The sequence below is a fragment of the Salmo salar genome, chromosome ssa19 (genome assembly GCF_905237065.1).
Source record: "Salmo salar chromosome ssa19, Ssal_v3.1, whole genome shotgun sequence".
NCBI lineage: Eukaryota > Metazoa > Chordata > Actinopteri > Salmoniformes > Salmonidae > Salmo > Salmo salar.
In genome coordinates this window covers 1,208,320-1,224,916 of record NC_059460.1, presented here as the reverse complement: position 1 = coordinate 1,224,916, position 16,597 = coordinate 1,208,320, and the positions used below count along the sequence as shown (strand labels likewise).

At 42.2% G+C, this 16,597-nt stretch overlaps 1 protein-coding gene across 2 annotated transcripts; it reads left to right on the top strand.

Moving 5' to 3' along the window:
- Nucleotides 1-16,597, top strand: LOC106578270 (zinc finger protein 646). Of its 2 annotated transcripts, none has more exons than XM_014156934.2 (4): nt 1-254; nt 975-3,761; nt 6,847-7,953; nt 13,263-16,597. In XM_014156934.2, the coding sequence occupies exons 2-4, from the start codon at nt 1,177-1,179 to the stop codon at nt 14,146-14,148; spliced, it is 4,578 nt and encodes a 1,525-aa protein (XP_014012409.2). In that variant the 5' UTR covers nt 1-254; nt 975-1,176; the 3' UTR covers nt 14,149-16,597. The 2 variants fall into 2 exon arrangements, with proteins under 2 accessions (XP_014012409.2, XP_045557912.1); XM_045701956.1 differs by having other exon boundaries at nt 202-338.

The window sequence follows — 16,597 nt, the reverse complement described above, 5'->3', positions numbered from 1 at the left end:
CTTGTATATGCGTTTTAAAAATGCATTTTACGTAGCAGGCCATCTTGTAATTTTACATAGCAAATCCACGAAAATAGAAAATAGTTTTATACATAACACACAGTTATGTGCGCATGACAGAACCACGAAGAGGGACTTATTTTGTGGTACACATTTCCTGTTTCCTAGCAACGAGCAGGAAGTATGTGGAATGGGATGGAAGAAAAAAGACAATCAAAGAAGACTGGTCTTTTAGGAATATAAATAACTTTGTGGTGAGTAAAAACGGTGCCAGATTTAAATACCATACATTAGAAATTCCAGAACATATTTGGCTGGACGCAAGAATCAAATAGATGGTAAGACAGGGTAACGTTCTCTTTTTTGATGCAATGTTTGTTTAGCCAACGTTAGCTTGTTAAGCATGATGCTAACCGTTACTTGTTTGCTAGCGGCTATTGTATCCAGCATTGGCTTGTTCGCAAACCAACGGATAACTTTTCCGTAATGGTGCGTGTTTTTAAGTTACATGTGAAATGTAGCTAATGGAATTCAACAAACATGTTTACGTTGTTGTTTCCCCACAGTATTGACATAGTTAGGCGGCTAGCAGTCGCGCTATGGTATTGTGACACAATATAACGTTAGCTAGCCACCTTCAGTTTGAATCGGGCAAAATATATCTTGGCTAGTAACAAACTAAATTCTGATATATTATAAATGTTAATAAGTATTGAGACTGTACACTATAATGAATGGAACAATTGTCATGTGTCATTATGTGACTAAACAGAGTAAACCGATATTTGATTAGAGTTTTTATTTTTTAAATGCCGAATTTAGATATACGACAAGTTTTTATTAGCCATATTTGCCATTGAGGTTTGTACCCATTGTATTAGTAAGCATATGGTACACGATTATCCCATAAATAAATAATACAGTGACTGCACGTGATTACGACTAACCAAACGGTTCTCTATTTTTTTCCACAGCACTCATGTTGTACCTGCATCCATTATACCACAGAAAGTAAATTAATATTCAATGGAATGGTACTAAATTGATCCCATTCTTGTGCAGCCTTCCTATTTGGACCTTACAATGAATGTAAGCGCTTGTGATATGGAGGATCTGGGAATCTGATGTATTTCCCCCACAATTATCTAGCTCAAATATTTACAGTACTATACTGTAATGGCCATGCAAGAGCCTGGCAGGACTAAAGGCTTCCCTTGCAAACACTGTGGCATAGTGTGCTCCAACATGCCAAGCCTTCTGGAACACATGGATAGTCACTTCCAGCAAGAAGAAGATCGCAAGTTCAAATGCGATGAATGTGGCCGATGCTACAGGCATGCAGGTAGCTTGGCTAACCACAAGAAAACACATGAGTTGGGTTCTTTTCAATGTCCAAAATGTGCTAGGAAGCTCTCAAACCCTCTGGCCCTGAAGAGCCATCTGCGCATCCACACATCACAGAAGAAGTACTCCTGCATGGACTGTGGGAAGGCCTTTAGGCTAGCTACTCAGCTGGCCACACATCAAAAGGTCCATCTCTCTGGGCAATCAAAGAGGAGAGCCAGTTGGAAGGCCACTACAGAATATTCTCCAATTGAGAATAGTGATGAAGTTGAAGATCATGATAACTTTGAAAAGCCGTTGATCTTGGTGGCTGACCAGCAAGACACGGGGATGGATATTGTGTCTGATAATAACCTTAGCCAAGAGGAGGCAGAGGTTATCCCCAACTCAGCATATTATTGTGAAAACCTAGGCTTTGAAGCAGGGGATCGACCTTTCAAATGTGATCAGTGTGAAAAGTCATATAGACACCATGGAAGCCTGATCAATCATAAGAAGTCTCACCAGGTAGGGATGTTTGAGTGCCCTATCTGTTTCAAGCAGTTCAATAATCTTGCTGCTCTCCATAGTCACCAGAGAACCCACAACAAGTCCAAAAGTGGGCCAGACATCCATTCCTTGGAAGTCACTTACGCAGGCAGAGCACCAGAGCAGTTTTCACCCCTGAACAGGGATGCTCCAGTGCATTTCTGTCACCTGTGTCAAGTGACGTTTCCTAATGATGATGAGTTCCAGGAACACATCCGAAAGCATAATTCTTCCTCTATGTCCTTTGGGCACGATCAAGGTTTATCTGAGGATCATCATGACTCTTATAACCTTAGTGTCACTCCTTCTCCTGACTCAAACTTTTATTCACCACCTCTAAACAATACTCCATTGATGGATCATCAAGGGGAGCAGATCAATGATATTGAAATATACTCTGACCACTCCAGTAACAAATCCACCTTGAATACTCAGGGAGAGCCCTTAATCTTGGATTCAGAGATTCCTGCTGACGATCTAAGTAAGGCAGAAAAGTCCTCAGTTACAGAAAACGGTGAGCGCCGCTTCAAGTGCCAGGTCTGCGGCAAAAGCTACCGGCATGCCGGGAGTCTCATCAACCATAAGCGTTCTCATCAGACAGGCATTTACCAGTGTTCCATCTGCCGCAAGACTTACCCACACATGGCTGCCCTCCGCAGCCATGTCCGCATCCACAGGGCCCATCCGTCCTCCTTTAACCTCGGCTCTGAAGGAGACTGGCTCTCTTCTGAGCCCCTAACGCTGGAGAACCAGCAGGCCTGCTTTTCCTCTCAGGAGGGAGATGCTAGCAATATGATGACTCTCGCTCAGGAGAACACGAGTGAACACGGCATTGGAGGATCATGCCATGTGCAGTTTGACTCCGCCTTTCCCCAGGACAGAACTGTGCACCTACCTCACAATGAACGCCTGATGGAGAGTCACATGTGTGCAGACTGTGGCGAAACATTTGCAGACATCGCAGGAATCAAATTGCACATATGCCCCCTGCTACAACCGCAGCAAGAGGCCATTTCAAATGACTATGACAGTAACTTAAACTTCTTGGACACTAATGGCCGATGCACCATGGGAAATCCAGGGGATCATGTAGAGTTCCAGGGACTGAATGGCAGCCCTAGACAAAGGTACTGTGGTGAACATGACTTCCATGAAGGCCTGAATGGGGAGCAGTTAAATGGTGATGGCAAAGAAGAGGATGAAGAGGATGATGACGGAGAGCTCTATCAGTGCTCAGCGTGTGGGAACCGCTACACAAGCATGAGGGCTCTGAGGAGTCATCTTCGTGGCCACACTCAATCCCATGGTACTCCTACAAGCTCCGGCCCCTCCATGTCCTCCCTAGAGGCTGAAAAAGAAGAGGACCCTGGAAAGAGACATCAGATGGATGGGGGTCTGATGATCTGCAGTACTTGCGGAGAGAGTTTTGCCAAGAAGCAGGACATGCTTGCCCATCAGCTCATACATAATAAAGCACAGGCAGATGATGCTAAACACATACATATGGACAATAGTAATGGAACTAGGCACAAAGAGGTGGACAGCAGCATCTGTGGAAAGTGTGGTATATTTTGCACCAGTTACCATTATCTTAAGACCCATCAATGTACAACAAATGGGAAAAGTGAATCTGCAAACGGTGTTGAAAAAAATGAAATGGGCGGCTCTGTCAACGGTAAAGAATTAGGACACATGAAAGAGAATTTATACAATGGGGATCGCCAGTACAAGTGTGATCAGTGTGGAAGAGCATACAGACATGCTGGCTCCCTTCTCAACCATAAAAAGTCCCACAAAACTGGAGTGTTCCGCTGCATGGTTTGCCAGAAGCGCTTCTACAATCTACTGGCCCTTAAGAACCATCAGAGGACCCACTTTGATGTTAAGAGGTAATTTCTAAACCTGATTGATAACACAGAGAAATATTCTATTCTACTGATAAGTATCCATGTTATTTGACATATCAAGTAAATAAACAGAGAACCTATAGTGTATTAACCTCTATGGGCTAGGTGGGACGCTTGCTACTCAACAGCCAGTGTAATCCCGTGGCGCGTTATTCAAATACCTCAAATGCAAAAACTTCAATTTTTCAAACATATGACAATTTTACACCATTTTAAAGACAAGACTCTCGTTAATCTAACCACACTGTCCGATTTCAAAAAGGCTTTACAACGAAAGCAAAACATTAGATTATTTCTGGCTGGGTACTCTGCTGACATAATCAGACACCCATTTTTCAAGCTAGCATATAATGTCACATAAACCCAAACCACAGCTAAATGAAGCACTAACCTTTGATGATCTTCATCAGATCACAACCCTAGGACATTATGTTATACAATACATGCATGTTTTGTTCAATCAAGTTCATATTTATATCAAAAACCAGCTTTTTACATTAGCAAGTGACTAGCATGTGACTAGCATTCCCACCGAACACTGCCGGTGAATTTACTAAATTACTCACGATAAACATTCACAAAAAGCATAACAATTATTTTAAGAATTATAGATACAGAACTCCTCTATGCACTCGATATGTCCGATTTTAAAATAGCTTTTCGGTGAAAGCACATTTTGCAATATTCTCAGTAGATAGCCCGGCATCACAGGGCTAGCTATTTAGACACCCAGCAAGTTTAGCACTCACCAAAGTCAGATTTACTATAAGAAAAATGTTATTACCTTTGCTGTCTTCGTCAGAATGCACTCCCAGGACTTCTACTTCAATAACAAATGTTGGTTTGGTCCCAAATAATCCATTGTTATATCCAAATAGCGGCGTTTTGTTCGTGCATTCAAGACACTATCCGAAAGGGTAAATAAGGGTGACGAGGATGGCGCAATTCGTGACAAAACATTTCTAAATATTCCATTACCCTACTTCGAAGCATGTCAACCGCTGTTTAAAATCAATTTTTATGCCATTTTTCTCATAAAAAAGCGATAATATTCCGACCGGGAATCTGCGTTTAGGTGAACAGACGAAAGAAAATAAAGCATGGGGTCGACTCGGGCACGCGCCTAAGCCCATAGTACTCTGATCGGCCACTTGCCAAACGCGATAGTGTGTTTCAGCCAGAAGCTGCCTTGATATCGTTCAGCTTTTTCCCGGGCTCCGAGAGCCTATGGGAGCCGTAGGAAGTGTCACGTTATAGCAAAGATCCTCAGTCTTCAATAAAAAGAGCCAAGATAAACAACTTGTCAGACAGGCCACTTCCTGCATGGAATCTTCTCAGGTTTTGGCCTGCCATTTGAGTTCTGTTATACTCACAGACACCATTCAAACAGTTTTAGAAACTTTAGGGTGTTTTCTATCTAAAGCCAATAATTATATGCATATTCTAGTTACTGGGCAGGAGTAGTAACCAGATTAAATCGGGTACGTTTTTTATCCGGCTGTGTCAATACTGCCCCCTAGCCCTAACAGGTTAAACATGCGGGAGATGCAATTAATTGTAATATTACATTTCAAGGTTTAGGTTATTGCACTTTTACCGTGCCCAGTGCTTGTAAACTAATCCAAGGATATACTGCCTGTACAATTGGTTGTCTACATTCAATGCTCTAAGTTAAAAATGTTAATTGGCAGCACAAGTTCGGAGCACAACATACAATCTAGGAGCACCAGAAGATGCATATTTTTTTTAATTGATTGAGTTATAGCATATGAATTCTAGCTACTTTTGAAGATGTTTATTATAAAAAGCTAAGACATTGATACAAAACATGTAATTGAAATTGCAGTCATTTGTGGAATATTAGGTTTTTTCATTGTGTTAAAGCACTACCTATTGAGATGCATTACATTGAAATTTGTACATTGTCTCTTTTAAGAGCGTCAAGCGACGACATGCAATAGATCACGCATTCATTCATTGCTATGATCATTGATCTTCTAAAGAAGCTATCCCTTTTCCTTTCTTTCTGTGCCCCCAAATGTTTACATATACTGGTAAAGTAACCAGGTTGTTGGCTAGCTACCTAGTGAGGTAACATGACTGAACAAGGTGTAAACAAATGCCTGTGAGTGGTTTTGGAACGACCCGCAAAATGGTTTATGAACAGGGCCTAAAAACAATATTTTTTGGTCCACCAGCCACTTTGGCAGGTAGATGGAAAAAAATCTTACCAGCCAATAGTGTTTATCGCCATAACTTTGTGTGGCTTTCAGTGTTTTCTCGGGTATGTTTTTCCAGGGTTTGGATTTCCAGTTTTCTTTTTTCTCGGGTTTTCATTCAATCATACTTATTTTCTTTTTTATAGAAAAACAACAGTTGGATGTTCTAAGTACATAACAATGCTTAAACCACACCAGGAGACTACTTTTGTTTCATTTTAATTACTCACCTCAAGTGACTGGTGTTTGGCTGGTGTTGGTTGTACTGCATGCGCAATATTTATTTTTGTTTAACTAGGCAAGTCAGTTAAGAACAAATTCTTATTTACAATGACAGCCTACGGCCTAATAGCGGAGTTTGCAAAACAAGACACCACCCGATTTGTTACAAATCATCATGATATCATATTCTGCCAGGTAAGCCTACTTTGCAGGTAACATTTAATTTGGAAGGTTTAATGGGGAAAGCCTCAGCATTGCTAACTGGCTACACAAAGTGGTATCCCAGGCATTCCTATGATGCATCTTCAGAAGGTTGCAAGAAATACAAATCACTGATGCATATATATTCGTTATATGTAGGCGTTGGACTAAACAAATCTGCGCTCGTTTTTTTTCTCTCTAGGGCACTCGGATACAACTGCACAGTGAAGCTTATCATTACAACAATTATTATCTGGGTCGCACAGGTGCTCCCAGGTCCCAAAGCAAAATATATAGGGGCACTTTAGAGCCCTGTCTACATTGCAGTAATGTGTTTTGTCATTACTTCATTCATGCTCGACTGTTCTGTGCTTTGTAAACATAGGATTAACCTCTACTTGTCCCCTCTTTTTTTTTCTTTTTAGACATACTTGCAATGAATGTGGGAAGGCATTCAAGATACAGAAGCAACTATTGAACCACCTAAGAATTCACAAGGAGAACCATGCCAAAATACAGGAGCTCAACAACCAGATTCAGGCCGTCATGCAGATGAATGGCACGAGGTCAGAGGGAGGAATGCGCTTGCTTGATGCACCAGCCAATCAAGCCACCACCACCCAGAAAAAGCGTAGGCCAACCCTTAACAGAAAGAAACCCAGTGTGGAGGAGGGGGCTCAGACTGGAGTCAAATCAGTGGAAGCAGGCGACCCTCGCCCCTACTCCTGTGACCAATGTGGGCGAACGTATCGACACGCAGGAAGTCTGGTCAATCACAAGAACTCCCACAAGACAGGTGAATACTACTGTTCTGTTTGTAACAACACCTACTCCAACCAGCTGGCTATGAAGAACCACCTGCGCATCCACTTCTCAGTTAAAAAGCACAGTTGTCAAGACTGTGGTAAGGCCTTTAGGGGAAAGAAGCCGTTGTCTAGCCATATTTGTGCACACCTCAGAAAGGATATGCCAGGTGGGGTCAGGGGAAGAGGTCGCAGACGAGCAAGAAACGTTAAATGTAAGCAGTGCAGACAGATGTTTATATCTGCTGACCAACTGACAGCCCATACCTGTGGGTCACTGGCAAACTCATCAGAGGGCAGTGATGGACAAACGAGTATGTCCTTGAAAAGGGAGGAGCGACCATTCGCCTGCATCATCTGCAATCGCAGCTACCGCCACGCAGGCAGTCTCCTGAATCATAAAAACACTCATAAGTCTGGCCACTTCAGCTGCACTTTCTGCTCCAAGCCCTTCTCTAACCCCATGGCGTTACGCAACCACACACGAATCCACACACAGAAGAAGAAGCATGTCTGCCTGACCTGCGGGAAGGCGTTTCGGTTGGCCAGTATCCTCCATAACCACCAGAAAGTCCACACCAGGGTGGCCAACCACTTCAGCTGCCCAGAATGTGGCAAGACCTTCCAGGGCAAGTCTGGGCTGAAGAGGCACCGCTGCCGGGGGGGTCAGGATGACTTGGCTAGAGCTTGTGACAGCTATCATAGAGAGAGTGGAGACAAGTGCTTCAGGTGAGTTACTTGTTTCATAATCAGCTCATCATGTAAGGCATGATTCTTTTTCATGGATCTTATTAGAATTATCACTTTTTTTTGTCTTCTGTTTTCATGGCTTTAACACTAGAACCTCTGGGCCTTAAGGGGACCCCCCCCTCGGGCTAATGAGCAGTCATTCTGATTGCAATGTTATTAATGTCATACTATCGCAAAAATAATAATTTGGTTTTGTTTATGAAGGTCTTAGGTAACATTATATATTTTAAATAACAGAGTAGCATTTTCATTCGTTTGTTACTGTAGGCTATATGTAAAAACACAAATTCAATTGTTCAATGAATTTTCTGTGGAATGCCCTTTGTTACAACTATGAAACAGAAAGCAGATGTTGGAACGCGGTAACGGCTTATTTTCATAACAACTAAATAAATAACCCAACCACCAAGACGCACGGTCAAATGATGAAAACATCAGAAGTCTGAACATCATAAGCCCCCACGTGTGCTTCATAAATAGTGAAAATCAACACAAAATAAATAATGGCATTATAATGAACGTGTCTATAACAGCAGTAACAAATAGTAAATTGTCAGCTAGCCACTTACATGGTGTGTATCTTCACGCAGTTGTATCAGTTGGAGCATGTCCATGTCACATAAACAACTAAAGCTAGTGAGTGCGTTGCTGTTGTTTTTTGCTTGATATGTAGGGCCTGCTTTCTCAGTGACATTTTGTGCTGATAATCTGCCCGCAGCATTGTCACCGGCTTGTTATATCCAAGCGGAGCCATCCCACTGTTTCGTTTGGTGGTAGGGCGGGCACCCGCTGAGTGGGCACGGTTCTGGCGCTTAGGCCTCTGATGTGTAGGTTCAGGCTGAGGCTCAGAATTAGAAGAATAATCATCAGAGATGTCATGATTCGTTTCTCCGCCACCATCTGATTATGTAGCAATGCTAACTCAGCATGTGCGTCCATTTGTCTTGGTCTTCTTGCCATTGTAAATTATGCACGCTCTCGCTGTGTACTCCAAGTAGGCCAGAGTAGACTGATAAGAGTGCTTGGAATCGGTGGACTGATATAGGGTACATACCAATTTGAGATTAAAATAGATCAATACAATAGAATGGCCCGCCCTGTTCTTCATTCACAATTGATTACATAATTATATATCGTTCACTTCCCCTCGCTCAACTCACCCATTCTCCCTATCATACTTCATATATTTCATCTGTTACAGTGCCTTCATAAAATATTCATACCCCTTATTCCACATTTTTGTTACAGCCTGTATTCAAAATTGATCAAATATATTTATTCTCTCACCCATTTACACACAATACCCCATAATGACAAAGTTAAAAAAATGTGTTTTTAAATATTTGCTCATTTATTGAAAAATACAGAAATATCTCATTTGCATAAGTATTCACACCCCTGAGTCAATACCTTGTAGAAGCACCTTTGGTGGCGATTACAGCTTTGAGTCAACTTGAGCAAAGCTGATCGACGTACCCATCTGGATTTGGGGATTTTATCCCGTTCTTCCTTGCAGATTTTCTCAAACTCTTAAGTTGGATGCGGAGCGGTGGTGACCAGCAATCTTCAAGTCTTTCCACAGATTTTCAATGCAATTCAAGTCTGGGCTTTGGCTGTGCCGCTCAAGGACTTTCACATTATTGTTCTGAAGACATTACAGCATTACTTTGGCTGTATGCTTGGGGTCATTATCCTTTTGGAACATAAATATTCACCGCAGTCTAAGGTCATTTACACTCTGAAGCAGGTTCTCATTAAGGATTTGCCTGTATTTGTCTCCATTCATTGTTCCCTGTATCTTGACCAGTCTCCCAGCCACTGCTGCTGAAAAGCATCCCCATAGCATGATGCTGCCTCCACCATTTTAGTCTCATCAGACCACAGAATCTTTTGCCTTAGTCTTCGAACATGCCTTCTTACAAATTCCAGGTGTGCTGTCATGTGCCTTTTTTCTCAGGAGTGGCTTCTGTCTGGCCACTCTCCCATAAAGCCCAGATTGGGTAAGTGCTGTAGAGACTATTGTCAAGCAGGTTCTCCCATCTCAGCCAAGGAACTCTGTAGGTCTGTTACTGGTCATTGGGTTCTTGGTCACCTCCCTGACCAATGTCCTTCTTTCTCAGTTTGGTCGGATGGTCAGCTCTAGGCAGAGTCTGGATGATCCATATTTTTTCAGTTTACCAATGATGGAGACCACTGTGCTCTTGGAAACTTTCAACATTCTAGAAATAGTTTTATATCCTTCTCCAGATAGAATTGTGATGAGGCACACTATATCTCAGAGATCTACGGACAGTTCCTTGGACTTCTGTTTCTGCTCTGATGTGCATTGTCAACTGTGGGACCTTATATAGACAGGTGTTTCTTTTTTAAAATCATGTTTAAACAATTGAATTGGCCACAAGTGGACTCCAAGTAAGTGTGAATACATGTGTAAATATATTTCCTTATTTGAAAAAAAATAAAAAATATATTATTATTTTTTTCCCCCCAATTTCATGGTATCCAATTGGTAGTTAGTCTTGTCTCATTGCTGCAACTCCCGTACGGACTCAGGAGAGGCGAAGGTCGAGAGCCGTGCGTCCTCCAAAACACAACACAACCAAGCCGCACTGCTTCTTGACACAATGCCCACTTAACCCGGAAGCCAGCCGCACCAATGTGTCGGAGGAAACACAGTACACCCGGTGACGGTGTCAGCGTGCACTGTGCCCGTGTCAGCGTGCACTGTGCCCAGCCCGCCACAGGAGTCGCTAGTGCGCGATGGGACAAGGACATCCCTGCCGGCAAAACCCTTCCCTAACCCGGACGACGCTGGGCCAAATGTGAGCTGCCCCATGGGTCTCCCGGTCGCGACCGGCTGGGACAGGGCCTGGACTCAAACCCAGAATCTCTAGTGGCACAGCTAGCCTTAGACCACTGCGCCACTCGGGATGCCATATTTTATTTTCAATAAATTTGCAAAAAAAAATACAAATATATATATTTCCACTTTGTCATTATGGGGTATTGTGTGTAGATGGGTGAGGGGAAATAAATCTATTTAATCCGTTTTTGAATTCAGGCTGTAACACAATGTGGAATAAGTCAAGGGGTGAATACTTTCTGAAGGCACTGTATATGTGTGAAAGGCAATAGGACAATAACCACCCGAGCCACTACCTGTTCACCCCGCTTCCACCCTGAAAGCGAGTACAGGTGCATCAAAGCTGGGACAGAGATAGAAACTGTTTTTCAATCTCAAGGCCATCAGATTGTTAAAACCTCTTACATCTAGATGTGCCGCTAGCGGAACGCCTCGCCAATATCCAATGATAGAGCGTGGCGCGAATTACAAACACCTCAGAAATCCCAAAACTTCAATTTTTCAAACATATGACTATTTTACACCATTTTAAAGACAAGACTCTCCTTTTATCTAACCACATTGTCCGATTTCAAAAAGGCTTTACAACGAAAGCAAAACATTAGATTGTCAGGAGAGTACCCAGCCAGAAATAATCGCACACCCATTTTTCAAGCAAGCATATAATGTCACAAAAACCAAATTATTTTGGTTCCAAATAATCCATAGTTATATCCAAATAGCTGCGTTTGTTCTTGCGTTCAAGACACTATCCGAAGGGTGACGCGCCGGTGCGTATCGTGACAAAAAATTTCAAAATATTCCATTACCATACTTCGAAGCATGTCAAACGCTGTTTAAAATCAGTTTTTTATGTGATTTTTCTCGTAAAATAGCGATAATATTCCGACCGGGAGACCTTGTTTTCGTTCAAACACTGAAAATAGAAAATTGAGTCTTCACATGCACGCGCGCACCCGTGATAATGTTCTCAGAATGACCACTTTCCAAAACCCCTACTGTTTTTCGCCCAGGGACTGCAGTCATCATTCCCCGTTCTGGCGCCTTCTGAGAGCCTATGGGAGCCTTAGAAAGTGTCACGTTACAGCAGAGATCCTCTATTTTCGATGAAGAGGCTATAGAAGGACAAGAAATGGTCAGACGGCACTTCCTGTATGGAATCTTCTCAGGTTTTGGCCTGCCATATGAGTTCTGTTATACTCAGACACCATTCAAACAGTTTTAGAAACATTAGGGTGTTTTCTATCCAAATCAAAAATTATATGCATATTCTAGTTTCTGGGCAGGAGTAATAACCAGATTTAAATCGGGTAAGTTTTTTTTTTTATCCGGCCGTGAAAATACTGCCCCCTATCCTAAACAGGTTAAACAGCCACCACTAGCACAGAGGCAGCTGCCTACCTACAGACTTGATATCATTGGCCACACCTCTTTAAGGAATACCTAGGATAGGATAAAGTAATCCTTCTAACCCCCCCCCTTAAAAGATTTAGATGCACTATTGTAAAGTGGTTGTTCCACTGGATATCATAAGGTGAATGCACCATTTTGTAAGTCGCTCTGGATAAGAGCGTCTGCTAAATGACTTAAATGTAAATAAATGTAATTTTAATAAATGGAACACTGGTCACTTTAATGCCACTTTAAGAATGTTTACATATCTCGCATTACTCATCTCATATGTATATAGTATATTTTATATAATCTATTGCATCTTGCCTATGCTGCTCTGTCACTGCTCATCCATATATTTTATACTTATATATTCTCATCTCATTCCTTTACTAGATTGTGTGTATTAGGTTTTGTTGTGGAATTTTTAGATATTACCTGTTATATACTGCTGAACTGTCAGATCTAGAAGCATAAACATTTCGCTACACTCACAATAACCTTTGCATGTGACCAATTAAAATTGGATTTTGATTTGGTTAGGTTTAGTTTTGAGGCAATTATCAGGGTGATTATCAACTGGGCAGGGCACCTTTAATTGTCAGGAGGGGAACAGGCCCTACTGTCATGAGGGGTAATGGGGGGGAAACCATAAAAATAAAAAAAGACATGCCCTCCTAAAACTGGTTATAAGTCCAGTTCTGTTTGTGCTATTGATTGTAACAACGACAGTGTATTTATATTGACTTTTTTAAGGGAGGGGTGACTTTAAAAATGGCAAAGTAACTTTTTTTAATTATTTGTGAGCAGTCCAAATGACAACTTTAGCAGTTCTTGTGTTAATGGCTATGTTCAGTGTTAGGATAAATCTGTGTGTAATTATTTCCTCATAGTTAAATTCTATTAGTAAAGATACACCTGTGATTATCTTCTTGTTAGAAGGTGGGCCTTTGGTACAGTAAGAAAAAGCCACTTTATGCCCAATTTAAATAATTTTCATAAACAGGGATTTTAATAAATCTCTCTGCTGCAGGTGTGACCTCTGTGGACGCTCATACCACCATGCTGGCTCCCTACTCAACCATAAAAAGACGCACTCCGAAAACCTCCACCACTGTACCTTGTGCCTCCAGACTTTCCCTGACCCCCTCGCCCTCCAGATCCACTCCCAGATGAAGCGCCACTGCTGTCCAGACTGTGGCAAGACCTTCTGTCTCATCTCGCACCTGCAGAACCACATGGAGGTGCACTCCAAGGACCGCACCCTGGTCTGCAGCCCCTGCCATCAGAGCTTCCCCAACCCAGCCAGGTACCAACAACACCAGGAACTGCACCACCGGGCCCAAGGGCATTATCAACAACACATGCAAATGGAGGATGACCTAGGCTGGGAATCGGGACTAGACCAAACCATGGAGCTCCAAGGCATCCCCAAGCTGGTACCGGCGTTTGCCCACATGCACGGTGGCATGCCCGACCAGCAGGAGAACGAGGCGCACTGTATAGGGGAGAAGAGTCACGTGTGTGAGCACTGCGGCCGCACCTACCGCCATGCAGGTTCCCTCCTCAACCACAAGAACAGTCACAAGACCGGCTCCTTCTTCTGCTCCGTGTGCCAGAAGGAGTTCACCAACCTGATGGCGCTGAAGAACCACCGGCGCATCCACACGGAGCCCAAGCGCTACCAGTGCCTGGAGTGCGGCAAGGCCTTCCGCGTGTCCACCCAGCTCATCTGCCACCGGAGGATCCACACCAAAGAGAAGCCCTTCTCCTGCCTGCTGTGCGACAAGCGCTTCTCCAGCAAGTCAAACCTGCGCCACCACCAGAAGATGCACCAGAGTGGTGGCCAGGACTACGAGTCCTCCTTCGGCATGGATACAAACAGTTTTATGGACTTGGACATGGGCTCTTTTCTCTGAGCCAGGACTCCGTGTCAAATACTTACTATATTATTCTCCCCATTCACTGGACCCCTATCAGTAATTGTAAAGTGGCGTGTTCCACAAAGCCCCAGTAGAGACAGCGTTTACTCTTGATGTTGAACTCTTCAAAGCTGCCTCACAAACATTTCTTTTTCTGATTATGCTTTGGTCATACACTTTTGGAGTGGTAGAAGGATTTCCGATCTTACCTCTAGCAGGGATTGTGGTACTGTTAAAATTTCCAGACAGGCACAGGCGACAGTGTCTGTCAAATCTTTATAAGATTGTTTTCGCATGGAGTGCACATTGTCATTGAATCGTTTAACCTCTCTGGGGTATGTGGGACGCTAGCAGAGCGCCAAATTCAAAACAACAAATCTCATAATTCAAATTTCTCACACATACAAGTATTATACACCATTTTAAAGAAAACTTCTCATTAATCCAACCACAGTGTCCGATTTCAAAAAGGCTTTACGGCGAAAGCATAACATTAGATTATGTTAGGACAGCACCTAGACAAGAAAAACCACACAGCCATTTTCCAAGCAAGGAGAGGCGTCACAAAAAACAGAAATACAGCTAAAATTAATCACTAACCTTTGTCAATCTTCTTCAGATAACACTCCCAGGACTCAATGTTACACAATACATCTATATTTTGCTCGATAAAGTTAATATTTATATCCAAAAACCCCATTTTTACATTGGCGTGTAATGTTCCGAAATGTTTTGCCTCCAAAACTACCGGTGAATGAGCACATCAATTTACAGAAATGCTCATCATAAATGTTGATAAAATACAACTGTTATGCGTAGAATTAAAGAAACTTCTCCTTAACGCAACCGCTGTGTCAGATTTCAAAAAAGCTTTACAGCGAAAGCACACCTTGCAATAATCTGAGTACAGCGCTCAGTCACCAAAACAAGCCATACAGATACCCACCATGTTGTGGAGTTAAAAGTCAGAAATAGCATTATAAATATTCACTTACCTTTGATCATTATCGGAATGCACTCCCAGGAATCCCAGTTCCACAATAAATGTTTGTTTTGTTTCGGCAAAGTCCATATTTATATCCAAATACCTCCTTTTTGTTCGCGTTCAGTTCACTATTCCAAATGCAAAATGCGTGAGCACTAAGTTCAGACAAAGTCAAAAAAGTTATATTACAGTTCGTAGAAACATGTCAAACGATGTATAGAATCAGTCTTTAGGATGTTTTTATCATAAATCTTCAATAATATTCCAACCGGACAATTCCTTTGTCTTCAGAAATGAAAAGGAACTCGGCTCACTCTCACGGGCTGTGCGCGTGACTGAGCTCATGCCATTTTTCTAGACACCTGATTCCAATAGCTCTTATTCTCTCCCCATTCACAGTAGAAGCATGAAACAATGTTCTAAAGACTGTTGGCATCTAGTGGAAGCCTTAGGAAGTGCAATATGACCCCACAGACACTACAAACCTCAGATTTCCCACTTTCTGCTTGGATTTTTCTCAGGTTTTCGCCTGCCATATGAGTTCTGTTATACTCACAGACATCATTCAAACTGTTTTAGAAACTTCAGTGTTTCCTATCCAAATCTACTAATAATATGCATATCCTAGCTTCTGGGCCCGAGTAGCAGGCAGTTTACTCTGGGCATGCTTTTCATCCGGACGTGAAAATACTGCCCCCTACCCTAGTGAGGTTAACGCTATAGGAGTGAGAATTATTGGACCATCTTCCATACTGACTGTATCAATGTCCTCGACAGTCAATTTCCCAACCAAAGTGAACTGACGTAACAGAACTGCTTCAGCTCAGTTCCTGCATGTGAGCTTGATTTACACATTAATGACTCATATTTTTATGAGAAAAGTGCTGTTCAGAAATGGTCATTTCCTCTCGCTATCTATTACTGTGTTCAGTGCCTCCGTAGGTTCAATTCTCTGCCCAGCTTATCAAAAGTGCGGACTGTTCTCAATATTTTGCTATAGGTTAGAGAAAAGTGATCAATTTGACCTTTTCTGATGTGGCTTCACTAAGGATGACCTCCTAGTCTTACCCAGAGGATGATATCAAAGGTATTTACTGAAATCATGTAATCAAGTTGGTGGTAATCAAATGGTTTTAGTGATGGTGATATTTGGGTACACCTTTGAGTGACATTTGTATGCTAAATGGACATACTTAATTATTTATTCCTGTTCTTTTGACTTATTTTCTATTTTTCTGTGTGTACTTTGATATATCACAGTTTCTATGAATGCTACCTTGACTCTTAAAAAATATCCTATGTAGCATTTAAGGAAATTCCTCAATCTGTAATTCCATTCTCAATTGGTGTGACTCCAACACAGGTAGGAATGCATTAGCCAAGGACAGTGGTCTTGCCAGCACTGTGGTTTTGCCACATTAAAATGTCTGATGTGCAAAGCATTCTAGATAATTATCCATG